This window comes from Corythoichthys intestinalis, chromosome 3 (assembly GCF_030265065.1).
Source record: "Corythoichthys intestinalis isolate RoL2023-P3 chromosome 3, ASM3026506v1, whole genome shotgun sequence".
Lineage (NCBI taxonomy): Eukaryota > Metazoa > Chordata > Actinopteri > Syngnathiformes > Syngnathidae > Corythoichthys > Corythoichthys intestinalis.
In genome coordinates this window covers 36,437,292-36,457,084 of record NC_080397.1, presented here as the reverse complement: position 1 = coordinate 36,457,084, position 19,793 = coordinate 36,437,292, and the positions used below count along the sequence as shown (strand labels likewise).

General features: G+C 39.0%; 1 protein-coding gene across 1 annotated transcript in view; it reads right to left on the bottom strand.

Moving 5' to 3' along the window:
- gnb1l (guanine nucleotide binding protein (G protein), beta polypeptide 1-like) overlaps positions 1-19,435 on the bottom strand; it is a 40,158-nt gene extending 20,723 nt beyond the window's left edge. Inside the window, exons 1-4 of the mRNA XM_057832757.1 lie at positions 19,339-19,435; positions 7,543-7,694; positions 5,522-5,647; positions 5,273-5,435 (exon numbers count right to left, since the gene is read on the bottom strand). Coding sequence (XP_057688740.1) covers positions 5,273-5,435; positions 5,522-5,647; positions 7,543-7,655 — 402 coding nt within the window. The 5' untranslated portion in view covers positions 7,656-7,694; positions 19,339-19,435. The remainder of the gene's footprint in view (positions 1-5,272; positions 5,436-5,521; positions 5,648-7,542; positions 7,695-19,338) is intronic.
- Between the last annotated feature and the right edge of the window lie 358 nt (positions 19,436-19,793).

Here is a 19,793-nt window from a genome sequence, read left to right as displayed (position 1 = left end):
CTAAACATCGAGGCATCTCAGAATCAGCTGGTGGAATATCAACTGGTGTCCATCATAGGTTAAGATTTGCTGGCGAGTTTAACAATATGTATACAGCTAGGCATGTGCCGGTTACTGGTTTCACGGTTTACCGTGGTGTGAAAACGTTGCGGATTCAAAACCACTAAAATTTTCCGTCAGACCGTAGGACGGTATTCACTATTTTTCATGTGTCAAAAATGCAGCCAGAAGTGGCTTGGTACGACAGCGCTCACCCCCTTCCGTTTGTTGCTGTTTGTGAAAGTGACACTATCGGCTAGACAGCCAGTGAACCCAAAAACAAATACTCCAAACATAAGGCGTACTTTTCTTCAATTTATTGACCTCTCAAATTTTGGTAAGTGGAATATACAAAATGAATACATTTAAAACGTTGTACAATTGTATTTTTCCATGTGTGAGTAGCTTCAACAGATTAGCACCATGAAAAAGTTCGCCAAACACAAAACACACATTTTCCTTTCAAATTCAATATACAAACTAACTAAAAACTTACAAAGACGAATGTTAGCCTAGGCTTTGCTGGGAGAGCAACTTCGTCGAGTGTTACAGCCGCAGAGTGAGAAAACAAGCTTGATTCGCTTGAATGAAGGGGAAAAGGGGATAGCATCAAAGATCGCTAATTGTGAAAGATGCTCTTGCCCTAAGCACAAATCCACGTTCGCTGGATCAAGTAGAGGTCTCACTCCCAATGTGTTTTTTTTTGCTTGTTTGTTTGTTTAGATGAAACCTTTCCACAACAATATTTACACTTTAAACTAACTTATACATTTTTAAGTAACTTATTAACTTATGAATTCTTTATGTTTTTTAACACATAGGTATGACATCATGTAGACCAGAGCTGACACAGTGGCTGAAAATGGCGAAACTTCACTTGAGCTTTTCCACCCTCAAAAAATACGTCATGCAGTAGAATTAAAAAAAAAAAATATTCAGAAGGGTTTTTACTTTTTTATAGAAATTATTTAGTTCTTGCTCTAAACTTGAGCAACTTGAGCTGTGGTTGTGGGTATAGAGCCTACCCACCGACGTCATAAAACCACGTGCTCGCTGTATGGTTCCGCCCACTTGTCCGTCATTTTGTCTCTCTATTAGCATTGGTTTCAATTGATCGAGGAATTTAAAATGCATTTCATGGAAGACCCGGTGCTTTCTGATGCCGTAAACTCACTGGATGTGTTGCATAAAAGGCGTTATGTGGAAAAGCTTCGTTCTATACAGTCGCCAGATCCATATTTGATGCCTAAATCGATGATTTTTGACCGGCTGCCTTCACCGTCTCTGCCTGACCCTAATATTTACAACTATCTTGTCCACACAAAATCAGCCTATTCTCACGAAAGTTTGAAAAACTTTAAGAGCTTGGAGGCTTATAAATGCTACGTTGCTGGTTGGGTGAAACAGGTCCTCGTACACGAAAATTCGGCAGGAATCTTGTGCTCGGAAGGTGAGTTACGAAATTTTCAATTCAAAATCTTTTGTTCTTGCTAACATCCACTGTCAAGTCTAATGTATTTCATGTCATTTGTCAATGGAGCTAGGGCTTTTAATGTTTATATGGTTTAGCGTTAGCACTCACTACATACATACGTGTATGTTGTCGGCGATTAGCCTAGCAATGATCTTAATTGTGGTTGTCAGCCCAAAACCCTCTAAATATATATTAAATGCATCTTACTAGATATAAAATGACTGCTACATAATCTGTGGTAATCGTTTGGAGCCCAGTTTTCTCGTCGAATTGCAGCAGCCCATCTCGCTCTCTTCTCTCCGGGTCTCTCGGAATCCGGTAGAACTTCAAGTCTCTCCGTCTTCTCCGTCTATCTTCTCTGTTATTGCAACCGACCGCCACACACGCCTTCACCATTTTGATTATTAATGTTAACGAGCAGAAAAACACGTCGTAAATAGGAGGAATGTACGTAGCCGTAACAGGTCAACACGATGTGTTGCCGGACAAGTGGGCAGCACCAGTCAGGAGAGCGGAGTTGTGACGTCACGTGGGTAGGGTCTATAGTCTACAAGTTATATTTATTTTAATTTTATTTAAAATATATATATTTTTTAATTGATCATTTATTTTAACAATATATTCATGTTCTAATTTGCAACTATGTTCTGAAAAATTAAAAAAAATCCTGTTCAATGAAAAAAAAAATTTTTTTTTTAACCCATACATCTCAAAATAACACATTTTGGAGCTATAATTGCAATACCGTGATACCGTGAAACCACGGCATTTTTACCCACGGTTATCGTACCATCAAAATCTCATACCGGCACATGCCTATATACAGCATACTTCATCTTAACTAGTTTGATATGTGCTAATGCAAATTTTCAAATTTGTGTTTCATTAAGGCTTTATAAATGTGAAGATATATGTGGGAAAAATCTGCTTTTGAGTTCACAATTCCATGGTCTTTAATGAGTCAGACAGCTCAAACCTTTATAGCTTGCAACTATTTTTTCATAATTCAGACATATTGATACACAGCTGTGTGTATCTCATGTAAGCTACCTAATTTGAGCGTCTGAATTATGTTAAAAAAAAAAAAAAAAGTTCAAGGCTGCAAACTGAAGCTTTCACTGGGACAGCAGAGATCAGAATCTCCAATTATGAGGTTCTTTGACAAGCAGTGTAGCACAAAACATTGCAGCGCAGCCACCATATAGTTTCTATATAATCTAGGTGTAGATGGCACTTGACATCCCATGAATAGTCTTTTCCTGCACATACTAGTACGGATTCTAAATGGATTAACTGAAGGTTGGAGCCATGCAGCGGAATTTAGATCGCCAAAAACCACTTATCCACTTTATCCATGTTGATGATTTGCGTATTCATCCTCATTAGGCTACAATTCAAAAGCCCTTTAGTCATTTCCTGCACATACTAGTACGGATTCTAAATGGATTGACTGAAGGTTGGAGCCATGCAGCGGAATTCAGATCGCCAAAAACCACCTATCCACTTTATCCGTGTTGATGATTTGCGTATTCATCCTCATTAGGCTACAATTCAAAAGCCCTTTAGGCGATCAATCTGTTATTTTTCTGTCCAGCATGTTTACACAAATGCTTGATAAAGTGGGTCTTGTAGCACATGTCATTGCCCCAGGATATCTGCTATTCATGTTATTCATCACCTGGCCCATAAATAAAACATTTGTGCAATTAATTAATTGCTTACTGCCACAATTAGAAGGGGATAAACCAAAGTCAATATACGTGATAAGTTATTCTGCTGTCTTGATTGCACATTTACACAGCTAAACTATTTTAGCCATGGCTGTGAAAAACAATGCTGCTGTATATTGTCAAGCATGTATGTATCATTGCTTCTAATCATGGGTGTCATATTTACGAATGATAACCATCTGTCTGCGCCAGTTATGCCTGTTTAATTGAGTGGAGAGAAAAAATGGCAAAATAAACAGGGACCTCCTTCTTGGTCTGTGATGTTGCGTGTGTGTGTTTCTGTCTGTGTCTGTTGGGACAATGGCATTATTGAGATGCTGTGGAGTCAAAGGCGCCCTAGTGCCTGGTCCCCTGGATGGGGGTTAGCAGAGGCACATTTGGTTGGATCAGGTGACTATTCTGTCCCTTTCAAGTGTAGCTCGTCTACGGCAGAGCAAGTAACATAAATCTGAAGGCAATAAGAAATGCTTAGCAGACAGCCCTCTAACCACACTGATCCAGAAATTTACATAACAGGCCAGTGGGTGTCAAGCATGGCGCGTGACAAAAAAAAAAAAAAAGACCAGATACGATGATTTTATTGAGCACAAATCTCATTAGGCCAGGGAAGTAATGTATCCTAACATCTACTATTTTCTTGAAAAGTAGTGGAAAAGTAAAGGCGCATCGATCGATTGATCGGGAGGGAAATCGTTGCTGGGCTGCGGGAGGAGGGATGGGCTGCGCTGCCCTCGGCCCCCGGACCCGCCCTCCACCCCGGGCTGGGTGGTGGCCGTGGCCCTGTGTCGGCGCCCGCATGGCGTCTCCACTCGTCTGCATGGCTGTTGCGTGCCCGGTGGGGCTCGCGTGCTGCTGGATGTGATTGGCCACGCTTGGGTGGGGGGTCCCGGTGCCGGGATTGGCAATGGGGTGGTGTAGGGTCGGTCGCCAACGGGCTTACTCTCACAAGGGATTCACACGATTACTGGGTTCTAGATCACGGAGCTGATTTGTGTACACTTTACCCCTTTCAATCACTTAGCTTATAGACTCCCCCACCCCCTTCCCCCTCTTTCCCTGGTCAACAGGCCCCTCACACGGTGTCAACCGGAAATACATTTAGCTGACGATAGCACCAACATATTAGTATTTAGTGCAGTTAGGCGTTCAGTGTGTTTCTTGTTGTTGTTTGTTTTTCTTTTCTTTCTTCTCTTGTGTTTCTTTTCTTCTGTTCCCCCATAACCTCTTCCTGTTCGCTGCTTTGTCATAATAAACGAGGTATGTTGAATGATTACAATGGGAGTATGTCAAGACTCTCAATTTGAAACATGAAAACTGTTCAGACTATCCGGGCACTTAGACTTCCATTCTCCGTGTCAAACAGCTGAACAGGACAGGTTTAAAAAATGTTTTAAAAATAGGCCCCCTACAAATCGGCTATTTCCCGTGGCATCTCAATAGGTTATGAAGTCTATGTGTTTATGATTGTAATGCCTGGATCTTTTTGCTATATCGATGTGATAAGGAGTGAAATTTGTATTTGTGTTCCATTTAGTCACTATGTGGTAATTATTTAGCGGCCGATTGGTTGCCTCATCAATCTGTCTTTCCTCTCTGAGTGAATTCAGTCAGACAATGTTTTTGAGTGAAAACAGAGATTTGGCTCATATTCAATCTGTTTCAGCATTAAAAGGTATAAAGATGCAAAACAAAAATGATATAGGTGTTCTCTTTTCCAGAAAATTAATTTACCTAAAGCCTACTGACAATAGTTAGCTGGGATAGGCTCCAGCACCCCCGCGACCCTTGTGTAGGATTGGCTTGGCTGTTGAATGGATTTCCTTAAACAAATCCTGCTGCATTTTAATTTTTGGTAAAGCAAATTAGAATTTCGTAGTTTGAAAAGATAAGTTTTCGACTTTTGAATTGGTTTTAGAGAAGAAGGCTACTGAATGTGCAGCTAAAAACAAACAGCCTTGTTTCACATTAAAAAAAAAAGTGAAACGTGCAAATAGCTATTGCGTGTTGTTTCCCAGGCATGAGCTCTCACCTCTTCAGTATCTTGTCCTGCAAAAGCTAGTAGGCAGCTCCTCTGCCCTGTCTCCAGTAAGGAACACTGACAGAATCCAACACTTCCTGTACTTAGAGAGTCCAACAGCTCACTACGACCTTGACTCAAATCCCAAAGACAGACCTTCATATCTCTTCCCTGGCTTATGAATCAAGAGAAAAAGAAGACTGACAGACATTTCATCGATTATCGGAAGGCAACCAGAATCAGCATCGAAAGCATACTTACCTAATGAGTGTATCTTCCCAGGGAAGTGTGTTGATCCAGATAACGGAACTCCCAGAATGACCTTGTATAATTCTCTCTGGCCTCCTGTTTATCAAATTCCACACATGGATAGCACCTTTCCCAGATCTGAAAAATTGAAAATAATTAAATAAACATACATATACAGTGCTGGCCAAAAGTATTGGCACCCCTGCAATTCTGTCAGATAATGCTCAATTTCTCCCAGAAAATGATTGCAATTACAAATGCTTTGGTAGTACAGTGCCTTGCAAAAGTATTCGGCCCCCTTGAATCTTGCAACCTTTCGCCACATTTCAGGCTTCAAACATAAAGATATGAAATTTAATTTTTTTTGTCAAGAATCAACAAGAAGTGGGACACAATCGTGAAGTGGAACAACATTTATTGGATAATTTAAACTTTTTTAACAAATAAAAAACTGAAAAGTGGGGCGTGCAATATTATTCGGCCCCTTTACTTTCAGTGCAGCAAACTCACTCCAGAAGTTCAGTGAGGATCTCTGAATGATCCAATGTTGTCCTAAATGACCGATGATGATAAATAGAATCCACCTGTATGTAATCAAGTCTCCATATAAATGCACCTGCTCTGTGATAGTCTCAGGGTTCTGTTTAAAGTGCAGAGAGCATTATGAAAACCAAGGAACACACCAGGCAGGTCCGAGATACTGTTGTGGAGAAGTTTAAAGCCGGATTTGGATACAAAAAGATTTCCCAAGCTTTAAACATCTCAAGGAGCACTGTGCAAGCCATCATATTGAAATGGAAGGAGCATCAGACCACTGCAAATCTACCAAGACTCGGCCGTCCTTCCAAACTTTCTTCTCAAACAAGGAGAAAACTGATCAGAGATGCAGCCAAGAGGCCCATGATCACTCTGGATGAACTGCAGAGATCTACAGCTGAGGTGGGAGAGTCTGTCCATAGGACAACAATCAGTCGTACACTGCACAAATCTGGCCTTTATGGAAGAGTGGCAAGAAGAAAGCCATTTCTCAAAGATATCCATAAAAAGTCTCGTTTAAAGTTTGCCACAAGCCACCTGGGAGACACGCCAAACATGTGGAAGAAGGTGCTCTGGTCAGATGAAACCAAAATTGAACTTTTTGGCCACAATGCAAAACGATATGTTTGGCGTAAAAGCAACACAGCTCATCACCCTGAACACACCATCCCCACTGTCACACATGGTGGTGGCAGCATCATGGTTTGGGCCTGCTTTTCTTCAGCAGGGACAGGGAAGATGGTTAAAATTGACGGGAAGATGGATGCAGCCAAATACAGGAACATTCTGGAAGAAAACCTGTTGGTATCTGCACAAGACCTGAGACTGGGACGGAGATTTATCTTCCAACAGGACAATGATCCAAAACATAAAGCCAAATCTACAATGGAATGGTTAAAAAATAAGCGCATCCAGGTGTTAGAATGGCCAAGTCAAAGTCCAGACCTAAATCCAATCGAGAATCTGTGGAAAGAGCTGAAGACTGCTGTTCACAAACACTCTCCATCCAACCTCACTGAGCTCGAGCTGTTTTGCAAGGAAGAATGGGCAAGAATGTCAGTCTTTCGATGTGCAAAACTGATAGAAACATACCCCAAGCGACTTGCAGCTGTAATTGGAGCAAAAGGTGGCGCTACAAAGTATTAACACAAGGGGGCCGAATAATATTGCACGCCCCACTTTTCAATTTTTTATTTGTTAAAAAAGTTTAAATTATCCAATAAATTTTGTTCCACTTCACGATTGTGTCCCACTTGTTGTTGATTCTTGACAAAAAAATTAAAATTTTATATCTTTATGTTTGAAGCCTGAAATGTGGCGAAAGGTTGCAAGGTTCAAAGGGGCCGAATACTTTTGCAAGGCACTGTAACTGCTTCATACATTGTCAATTTCTGGCTATTTTCAATAGTTTGAGTTTGAGGATAACTAATAAAACTGATACACAAAAAAAATCCTCCATTATTTTTTCATTATATGAAATGCATTAAATATATTACCCAGAGAAGAGGAGGGGAGTGTCCCCTCGATCGCAAAAGAAGTGGAGGGTGTTGAAGGGCCCACTGGAACCCCTCAGGGTGTAGATTGGGGACGGAGCTGACCGAGACATCATCAAAGTTCACGAAGTCCGAGCAAAACCATGGCCTGTTGCCTGAAAAAGGAAAACATAAATTTCAAGTATTATTGCTGGTAAAATTACCGTATTGGCCCGAATATAAGACGGTGTTTTTTTGCATTGAAATAAGACTGAAAAAGTGGGGGTCGTCTTATATTCGCGGTCTAGACATTATACCCATTCACGATGCTAGATGGCGCCAGATATTATTGAAGCGATGTTCTGTCATGACAGATCTCAGCTACTCTCAAGTTTAACCAGTTTGCATTATTTTATTGCAATGTTTTTCCTTATTCAGATTTGTTTCAAGACTAGAGTTACAGTTAGACTTCGCTTTGATGGTTAATGCAGTTATTGCCATTTTGTTGTTTTATCACAAAAGATTGGTTTATTTACATTTCAAAAACCAGAAGCCATTCATTTACGAATGTGATTGCACTTTAGTTTACATATTTAAATGTTCAGATATTAAGATTTGAATGAGGCAAAATAACATGCTTTATCTCTCAAATATATTGTTATAATCATTTGTTTCAGATGTACTGTAATTATTTTCTGTATAAAAAGTAATTTGGTGTTCAAAAAGTCTTTTTTTAAACTTGAGTCTTGAAAAAGAGGGGGTCGTCTCATAATCAGGGCCGTCTTATATCCGGGCCAACACAATATTTATTTATTTATTTATTTTTGAACAGTTACATGGGGCCTGAGTTAGGTAAGGTTGCGAGAGGGAAAATGGGTGCAAACTGCTAACAAGCTGACACCAACACACACAAGCAGACAGTTGGAGCAATATTTAAAAAAAAAAAAAAAAAAAAAAAATCACTCCAGACAGTTTTCTCACACTGTCTTTATTTTCCTTATGAGTGACTACAAACCCTGCAGCCATCTGCTGCAAAGGCTCTAGTTATTGTCTACATCCGCTTTCCAGTCTATAGAACAACGCATCTATTACTCAATATAACATAAATCACACTTTGTGACAGCTTAAATACAATAAACAGATGCAGTAGTCTCATTTTTAGAGGCACATGTAAGAGCTGACACTTTTATGTCATCTTGCTGATGTTCACTGTAACTACATGTAGACCAAAATATTGTAATAACATGTACGGATCTCTCCACTGATATAGTCTCAACAAACCAATTGTACCGTAATTGCCCTTTCTGACTAAAGTAAAGTTTCGATCAACAACTGTACAAACTTGTTTTAGAGTGGTATGAAGAAAATGGCAAAAACAACAATAGTGTTTTTGTGAGGGTCTGTTGTTTAAGCTAATGGGTGGTTAAATCTGCATTCCGAGCCAAAGTCGAGTGTCTCCGGGAGTGTGTGACGGGGGAGGCTCATCATGATAACAGGTGGATTAAGTTTTACTCATTGTCCTTCTTACTGAAGGCCAAATGTGTAGGTGTGACTCATGGACAGAGCAGCTTGTTTTTACTGACTAAAAACCAGGGGGTTCAACTTTCCACTAGCAAGTCCTGTTCCCTTTCAAAAAACAACAGCAGGGGACAGCAATGGTGGTGTCACTGTGAAGGGCTGTGAGCTGCCAAACCAAACTTTGTTCATAAGATGAGTACAATGGCCACTTTCCCCTGCCGTGACTTCCCGGTGGACTGCTTCTTCTGTTTAATCAGGCGTCAGCATTTCCATTTGCTGAGCGTCGATGAACAATGACCATATTGTGGTGCCAGCTCCAGTCACCCACAAACCTAAATACTCAAACACAAACCAAAAGGTAGTAGGATTTCACTCAGCTCTATTTGTAAACCCTCAGAATGTAAGATACACCTATAAAAATTTGAATGGAAAGTAACTTTACAACTGCAACTGTAGCCCAAGTTGTTACCTTGACATCCATCATTTTGAAGCTCAATTATTATTTAATAATATATAAATATACAGCACATCTGATTTTTTTGCACATCTCATTAAAGATATTCACCTAATATGTCAGAAAGGGGCAGAGAGCATCAGAGGAGGGTTTGAAGCTCCTACTACCTGTAACAGATAAGACAGCTCTGGGTAATCCGATTCTAAGTCTCTGGATAAAGGCAGTTTGTCTCTTCTTGGGCTGTCTGTCCACACCTACTGTGTAATTAGGCCTAATTATGAGAAAAAGGTCCGCTTCCCCTTCATGTTATTAAATAAGAGACTGCCTCATCTGCCAAATATCTCTCAACACCAGCAAGAGGCTGGCGACCTTCAGATCAAACATCACCACTATCTGTGCGCCTGCACCACCCTTTCTCCTCCTCGCCACATAAAGAAGTAGCGTTATGATGCTTGGCACTCAAGTTTTTTGGTTTGGGAGGTAAAAGTGAACAGGCAGTCCTGCCCACATTCCTCGTATCCTGGTATCACGTAATCAGTGACTCCCCAGTCCCCACCTGAACTGCCCCTTGTCAAAATCTGCCATTCATAAATAACAGCGGGCAAGAGGGCCATGTTGATCATAGGGGCTTATTAGAGGACCTTAATTATGGCTCTGCTTCACAGGCACCATCATAAAGGCATTGGATTCCTAGATTATCTGCTGTGATATTAGTTCATTGAAACAGATTGAGACAACTTTATGACCTATTATACAAATGGAATTAGCTGCTCACAAAAAAAGTAAAAGTTAATATTGTTTTATCAAGCTATTCCATTAATGACAATTACAACAATGAACTTTTGATGTCATCTGACTCATTCACACAATGCCGAAAATAAATTACGGTACAAAGAAAACAAAGCTTCATCATGACTCAGGAGCAACGTTGTTCAGTCACTCGTCCATCATAGGCCCTAATATTGATTATTATGTGGCTGTGTGCTACAGCAAAACTTTCCATTACTGCCACAATGTCCCTTTAAGTCCAAAAACAGCAATCTTTCTGCCACTCCACCTGTTCGCTAGCTGAAGTGTAAACACACACGAGGCATTTGGTTTCCAACTGACCAGACTGGGTGTGCTGACCCAAACATGTAAAGGTTTAACACTGTCAGACTTTGGTGTTTACATGTATTTTAATTAGGGCTGTCAAACGGTTAAAAGCTTTAATCGAGTTGATCACAGCTTAAAAATTAATTAATCGTAACTAATCGCAATTCAAACCATCTCTAAAATATGCAATTTTTTTCTGTAAATTACTGTTGGAATGGAAAGATGAGACACAAGACTGATATATACATTCAACTTACTGTACATAAGTACTGCATTTGTTTATTATAACAATAAATCTACAAGATGGCATTAACATTATTAACATTCTGTTAAAGCGATCCACCGATAGAAAGACTTGTAGTTCTCAAAAGATAAATGTGACTACAAGTTATAGTCATTTTATATTTTTACATTAAAACCCCTCTTATTGTTTTCGTAAATAAAATTAGTAAAATTTTCAATCAAAAAATAAACTAATAGCTCCCCATTGTTGACGTCGCCGACCGAGACGTCACATGGGCTCCCTGCCATTCTTCCACAGTGTCTTTAACTACGTAAGGTTGTGATTGAAATACACCACAAGGTGTCAATTGCAAATTTTAAATTAATTGGAGATCTAGCCAAGGCAAAGTCTGAGTAAGTTTTATGTGTATTTTGCATAGCTATTTTGATTGGGAATGCCAGTTCTCTTTGCATTGAGCGCTTTTCTTTTTGTGAACATTATTTTTTTGAGAGATAGGAATATTATTTTTGTTGTGTTTTCACTAAATGATACTACTGTAGCGACTTAACTGTTCCGCCCAAATGCATGATGGGAAGCAACCATGACTGTCAGTGGTGGCTGCAAATGGTATATGTTCTGCGTTGTGTTAAAAGAAGCGTGTTAAGAAAAAGATAATCTCCTGTCATTCATCCCCACGTTGCTCGCCACAATAGTTACGTTTGTTGGGAAAGAGTTGCCAAAGCTTATGCCAATAAAGGTGTGGTCCAATGAACGCCTGTGTCCCCTCGTGTTTCTCTGCCTCTCAATGAGCAAAAAAACGGCGTGATTGTTTAAGGCAATGCATGAGCGGGTCATTCCGCGAATGCTTTAAATGCATCAAATATTTTAACGTGATTAATTTAAAAAAATTAATTACCGCCCGTTAACGCGATAAATTTGACAGCACTAATTTTACTAATAGTTTAGTCTTAAGTCTTGTAACCGATTATCGCCACCGATGTTTGGAAATTATTTGGAAACTGTTATTTCAGATGCAGTCGTGGGTCTTTCTCCTGCCTGCCGTCTCCTGCAATAGTATTTACCCCGTCCTCTGATTGGTTAAATGGTAATGGGAAATGGAGTTACACTTGTATTGCGACTTTTCACCTTTTTAGGGCCCCCAAAGTGCTTCACACAATAACTTCACGGAGCACCAGAACCAACATTGGGTTTAGTATCTTGCTCAAGGATACTTAGACAAGGTCATCAGGGCGGAGAATTGGACCCACAACCTCTGGGTTAGAGAACGACTATTCTTCCATTGAACTACTCTACCCCCTATTATTTTCTATTTGTGTGATTCGATAAACATGCTGTAAGGCATTTAAATTAAGTTCAGTGTTTGCATTATTCAATTTTTTTATGCCAATTTTTACAATTTTACTGCAAATGAATATCGGCTCCAAAAACGGTTATCAGCCCCTCTAACTACTAATAATCGGTACCGGTCCTGAAAAACCCATATCGGTCGATCTGTAATGCATATACACGCTGACCAAGGATTGCTTCTGCAAAGCTTGCTCAGTTTTTGGGACAACTTTTTTTGCCCTGACCTCCCACTATGGATAGTTCTTAGGAGGAAACCAACTAGCAGAAAGGAGAAGCAGGTCCATTATTAAAGTCCAGTAAGACAAACAACATGGGAAGTGTTTAGGAAGCCACACGCCCATTATTTTGTCTTGGTGGGGAGATCTAGACTGGATAAACAGCACCGTGTCAGATAGTGGCTGAAGTCAGACACAAGTGCACCAACACCCACTGTCAGTCACAGATCCACTGAACGGGAAGAGGTGGCATTGTTTGCGGGAATAGCGTGAATGCTAAGCAGGGGCCATAGCAGATAAGGCCTCAATGCCTTGTGGGTGTCATTGAGGCAAGTATTGATGGAGCACTGTGTCATCAGGTCCTGATTTAGCAGGTTCTGTCTGTGGTCAACAGGTACCACAGTGCTTATCTGTTTGCATTATCACCCATTTCCTCCATAAGGTTTTTTACCTGGGCACTACAGGTAGTGGAACACAAGAAGGTCAATCGCTTAAGTGCCTTACGTCAACACTTATTTCAGTGTGATGGCCTACAGAGACGTGTATGTAAAAAAATCCATTATGCTAAAAGTCAAATAAGACGAGATAACATGACTAAATGGACCAAAATGTTGTGACACAGTTGCCCAAGAAAGATTTGTAAAGTGCGCAACTATAGATGGGGCATTTTTGCCTGTACATTTCAGGCATAACTCTTGTCTGAAGGTAATTAGGGGCATTATGACTCCTTTAAAGTGACAATTCCTTTCAACATAACACTAATTCTCAAGGGTTAGACCTTAATCTAGGATTAAGTTCATCCAAAAAGTGTTGGATGGGGTTCAGTTCAAGGTTGTGTCGACTTTAGACCAATCAGGACCTTCAACACAAAAACTACTCAAGCACACCTTTATGAGAACTGTTTTGTGAACTGATGCACCACCTTGCTGGGACACAAAATGACCGTCATGACCAACATTTAATGAAGTGTTGATACATTTACTATGGAATCATTCATGCAAATAGTTTTGAGCAGTGGTTCTTAACCTGGGTTCGATGGAACCCAAGGGGTTCAGTGAAGGTTAAGACACACGGCCATATTTTCATAATAAAGGCCAAGTGTCATTTTAGACTAGGTTTTGGACTGGGTTACCTCCAATTTACAAGCTTTATTCCATTTCTTTCAACTCCTATCCCTATATCTAATAGGAGGAGAAACTGGTTTGCTCAGTGGAAGGTTGACTCACACTTGGTATGAGGAAGTATAACAGACCAACAGGCAGCATGCAATGCGGAGATTAAAAAAAAAAAAAAAAAAAAAAATCACATTTGCATCACATTTTACACCATGAAAATGCTACCATAAAATGAGAATCTAGACATGATGAACAACCACAATGGGAGTATATCAAAGTCCCATTTGATACATTAAAACTGTTCATACCATAAGGACACTCTGATTCCTATTCTCCATATCTAAGCAGCTGAACAGCACAGGTTAAAAATGAAATAAATAAAAGAATGTAGACATGAAATTTTATTTTCCAACGTGAAAATATTGCAAAACAAATTTATTTTTAGTAAATTTGAAATTTAAATAAATTTACAGGGGAATTTGCATAGCTATATCAGTTTGAATTGGGGGAAATTGGGGGAGGAAAAAAAAAGTTTCATTATTAAATTCCGAAGGGTTTGGTAAATGCACACGTGGAACTCATGGGGTTCGGTACCTTTAGCAAGGTTAAGAACCACTGGTTTAGAGGGATGCAAGTCAGTTTAATTTAGAGCTGTCCCGACTAGTCAACGTTGTCGACGTCATCGATGACGTACTGTAAATGCGTCAACGGGCAAAACATACCGTCGACGGGTAATGACGGGTTAAAAAAAAATATTACATGCGGATAAAGTTTAGAATGGCGGGCGCTCGCGATGCAAGCGGCATAAAGCCAAAAAAATGAACCAGAATGGCCAGAGCCTGGAATTATTTCAGGGAAATTATGGAGGGTGCCACTGTGTGTACTCTTTGCTAAGCTGCGCTCGCATACCATGGTAGCACGTCGGCTATGAACGAACACTTGAAGCGCCATCACCCAGGTGTAATAGGGAATGGGACGTACTACGTCATTGTTTGGACGCGCCCCCATGCTGGCAATACGATTCACTTCCGGTTCGGCAGACTCAATGCGGATTGTAACGTGTGGTCGTGCTAAGCTAACTCTTTCGGTGTTTTAGAAAGAAAATATGGGTGCTTATTGTTGCGTTACCGGGTGCAACAGCGTCTCCTACGACAAAAAAAGGGGTTAGGAAAAATGGACTCACTTTTCACCGTTTTCCTGCATGGAGGACCAAATATCAGATCACGAAGGTACGACAGATGGCTGGATTGCAGTGGTTCGTCGGAAAAGCATTTCTTATGATCATATTTCTGCTGGAATGAGAGTGTGTTCCCGTCATCTCTACTCTTGTAAGTTGAACGATTTATCCGTTTTGGTTTCAATACGTTTTTTTTTGTTTTTTTTTACCATTGTGTAAATCTGCCTCGGTAGCAATGCTAACCTACTCCTCCTCCTCACCTACCTGTTATGTTCCTAGGAAAACCTGCATATGAAATGCTGACAACACATCCCGATTGGTCACCATATCTCTTCTTGGGTTATTCTGAGGTCAAGCGCACCACATCGGAGCGTTATGAGAGGTCGGAAAGGCGAAGAGTGCACGCTGAAACTTCAGTTTGCTCTGCTCTTACAAACACGAGCCCAAGTGTTGTTGTGAAAAGTCAATAAAATATGAATACCAAAACATGACTTGAACAACTTCTTGACAAACTGTAACTGCTTGTTGTTTACTTCAGGTCTTCATAATAAACAGGTGTAATAATTACAAAGTCAGGTGACTTAATTTTGTTATTCTATTTGGAGTATGCATTGACAATTTTTGGACAGTGTTGTAGACAAAAACTGGGACTGATAAATTGCAATAGATTTATTTCAAGTAATGCAATTTCTCCAATACGATATTTGAATTGACAGTTTAATATCTTTAAATTAGTGCAAACAAGGCCCACCCTCTGACGGTGGCAGCAAATATTATATAATAAATTATAAGTAATACACAAATACAAGATCACAATAAACGTGTCTTTGTCAAAGTAGTTTAAAACACTATTTACTGGCCTTGGGTAAATTGCCAGACAGGATAAATATGTGCTTTAAAGTTCTTGCATTTCCATTTTAAGTATTGCAAGTACTAGTCTCCAACACAGTATTTGAACTGACAGTTTAAAACCATTTTAGTACAAAATGGCCCACACTCTGGCAGGGGGCAGCAAATATTATAATACATAATATAATACATTATAAAAAGCTATATACCATATAAATACAAGATCACAACAAAACCTGTATTTTTCAAAGCAGTTAAAAAACATCCAGTGGCCTTAGGTAAATAAAGGTGTATAAATATGTACTTTACAGTTCTTGCATTTCTATTTTAGGTATTGCAACTTTTCCAACACTATTTGAATTGACAGTCTAAAGTCTACATTAGAGCAAATAAGAATATTATAAATTAAAAATAATAATAGAATATATAAATTCAACATTACAATGAAACGTGTCTTTGGCAAAGTGGTTAAAAAAAACAAAAAAACACGTCACTGGCCATAGTTAAATAGCCAGTCAGAATAAATATGTGCATTAAAGTTGTTGCATTTTCACAAGTTTAAAGCCTGCAGTTCATCGACAAGAAGGGCAGACCCAGATGGCGTCTGCTGCAGGGGCTTGTTTGAGTCCGACACAGGACAAATGGAACCACTCCACTGAACAAATTTTCTTTGTCAAATGATCCAAGAAGAGAGATGGTGACCAATCTGGATGTCTTGTCAGCAGGTTTACCTAGTAACACAACAGATAGGTGAGAAGGAGGAGTAGGTTAGCATTGCTACCGAGGCAGATTTACACAACGGTAAAAAAAATAAAAAAAACGTATTGAAACCAAAACGGATAAATCGTTCAACTTACAGAGTAGAGATGACAGGAACACATTCTCATTCCAGCAGAAATATGATCATAAGAAATGCTTTTCCGACGAACCGCTGCAATCCAGCCATCTGTCGTACCTTCGTGATCTGATATTTGGTCCTCCATGCAGGAAAACGGTGAAAAGTGAGTCCATTTTTCCTAGCCCCTTTTTTTGTCGTAGGAGACGCTGTTGCACCCGGTAACGCAACAATAAGCACCCATATTTTCTTTCTAAAACACCGAAAGAGTTAGCTTAGCACGACCACACGTTACAATCCGCATTGAGTCTGCCGAACCGGAAGTGAATCATATTGCCAGCATGGAGGCGCGTCCAAACAATGACGTAGTACGTCCCATTCCCTATTTTGGAAGACAAGAAACAAGCTAGCGGACTGTAAGTCAATACAACTTTCTAACGTTTTTTTTCCAATTAAAGTTGCCCTCATGTGCGTCGTACGATAGTATCGACGTGCATCATTGTTTTTTCCTCACGTACTTCACGTTTTTAATCTACTCTGCTGCTGCTCCCGAAAGCTGTAGATCTCAACATCTCTGTGCACAGCATGCAGATTGTATGTATATATTTATGTATATATATATTAGAGCTGTCCCGACTAGTCGACATAGTCGACGTCATCGATGACGTAAATCCGTCTACGAGCACAACATCCCGTCGACGGTTAATGAAGGGTTTAAAAAATATATGCGTGGAAAGTTAGAATGTCGGATGCTCTGTTTGCAAGCGGGGAAAGCGGCACAAAGCCAAAAAAAGCGCACCAGTGTCCAAAACATTGCCTTATTTCAAAGAAACAAAGGAGAGTACACTCTTCTGTCCTGTCTCTTCAATGCCAAGCTTGGCTGCACGTCGGCCGTGAATGAACGCCTCAAGCGCCTTGACGCAGTTTTAAATTTTTTTTTCTTTCATTTTTTGTACACCAGAGGGTGCTGTCGCCTTACTAAATAATAATGTTTCATTGACAATGGGCCTATTAGTGCTATTAGTATTGTTCTTAATGCTAATTGAAAGGTTTATTTCATGTTATGGTTTATTTTATGGTATAGAAAATTATATAAGGTTAAAAGGTCATAAATATATACAGTATATACAGTGATTGCACTCAAGGGAGAGATTGTCAATGATAAGGTAATAAGTTAAGGTAAAGGCAATTCATATAGGCAATTCATTGATATATAAATAAGGTTTCAAAGGAAAAAGGTGAAAAGTTTTTGTTAATTTCTAATTGTGTTGCTTTATTTGTGTGCACCGTAGCTCTTACAGTGTGTTTACATCAAGGATGGAATAAAAGTTGTAAACCATCAGTTTAAGAGACCATCTTTTCAATCGGGATGCTACACTAGTTAATTCTATCAGCATTTGAACTCATTGTTTATTCGTGATTTATTATTGTTATTTACGTGTTTATTTGTACTTTAATAAATAATTTGAGTGTTCCAATATGTTTTTTTGTGAATTGATAAGCGTCAACAAAAATTTCATTGCTAAATTGGTAAATTTAAAAAAAAAAATAAAAAAATAAAAAAAAAATTATTAATTAGATTAGTCGACTAATCGTAAAAATAGTCGGCTGACTAATCGGGAGAAATTTAGTCGTTTGGGACAGCCCTAATATATATATATATACATACACACATACTAGTATATATCCTGTATATACATAATATAATAAAAAAAAAAAAAAATATATATATATATATATATACACATACACACACATACTAGTATATATCCTGTATATACATAATATAATAAAAATATATATGGAAACGCAGCACTGGCCTGCTTACTATAATCCATGACTGCACTAATGTTAGTTACTCAATATTATAAAGTATTATTGTGTATATACATATAGTAGTATACTATAAAATTAATACTATATATTTATTTTTTGTTACTATGACTATGTGTGCCTTTCATTCAAAATAATTGTGGTAATATTTCAGTGTGCCCTCTGCTTTATCTATTTTCAGGTTAAAACAAACAAAAATTTAACGTTTTTTCCCCTCCCAAAAATGCGGAATGCACACCAGAAAGAGCATCTGAACTCTCACACAAAGTATTCTGAAAATGATTGTCCGGGACATGAGGCCCATTGCAATTCATTATATCATTTAGAACAATATAGACATACCACAAAAAGAGTAAGAATTGTTTTGACTCCTGTTAAAAAGGTGAAGTCACAGTGTTTCCGTTTAAATTTTTGCACTAGTTAATGCCAGCAGCATTTGACCTGATTGTTTGTGATTTATTATTGATATTTATGTTATTTATGTATATGTTAATAAAGAATTTAGGTGTTCCAAAATGTTTTTGGGGAATTGATAAGCTTCAACAAAAATTTCATTATTAATTTTTTTTTTTTTTTTTTTAAATACTAGATTGACTAATCGTAAAAACAGTCGGCTGACTAATCGGGAGGAAATTAGTCGTTTGGGACAGCCCTAGTTTAATTGCTACTATCGAGGAGTTAACCTAAAAAAAAAAGCCCTGTCCCCCTGCTGAAAATGTGCAGCAATATTTGTGCGGCCCTTTCACTTTGCACCATGTCTGCCTGCATGCGCAAAAAATCAGCAGACGATTTAAAGAGACAATTGCACTGTATTTCATATCTGGTTTTAGATCAAATGAATGTACTCTAACGACGCAGTTATGCAATGCAATAGAAATTAGATAAACATGGACAAAGACAGGTTTGGGAGTATATTTGGAAAACAAACAACTAATGGAAAACGTGTACTTTTCAAAGCGATTCAAGTTCTGTCTTTACAGATCCATATTAGTCAAAACACCGATCCAGCAACCAGCATACAAGAGAATTAGCTGAATGAGCGAGCAGCTTAAACGCAGAGACATCTTAAAAGCTCAAACAGCAAGGCACATCTTTAGATAAAAACTATGAAGGTATCGAAGAAAGCTTGGCACACTACCATTTCAAGAAGACAATGATGTTTTGACAATCAGCACCCTGTTGGCGTAGCAAGAAAAAAAAAACCAAATCATGCGCCGGTTTGCAAAGGACCCTTGTTTACAAGAGATGAGCTGTCCTTTGCTGTGCCTGTACAAAAACCTTTCGCGCGCCTTTCTCGTTCGCTTCTAAATGTAGAAACCCCTGGTAGAAACATAAGAGGGGAGAGAGCGAGAGATATGAGAGGGGGGGCTGGAGAGAGAGAGAGAGAGAGAGAGAGAGAGAGAGAGAGAGAGAGAGAGAGAGAGAGAGAGAGAAGGTGAGTGAGAGAGAGCAGAAACAACAGTTTTGTCGGAAATTAACATTGCAGTTACCATGTATATGACTTCAGAAGTGTTTAGAATAAAATTCCAATTGAGGAAATAAACTTTAACCCTTCAATTTAACTGTGGTTATTAACTCAAGGCCCTTCACTCC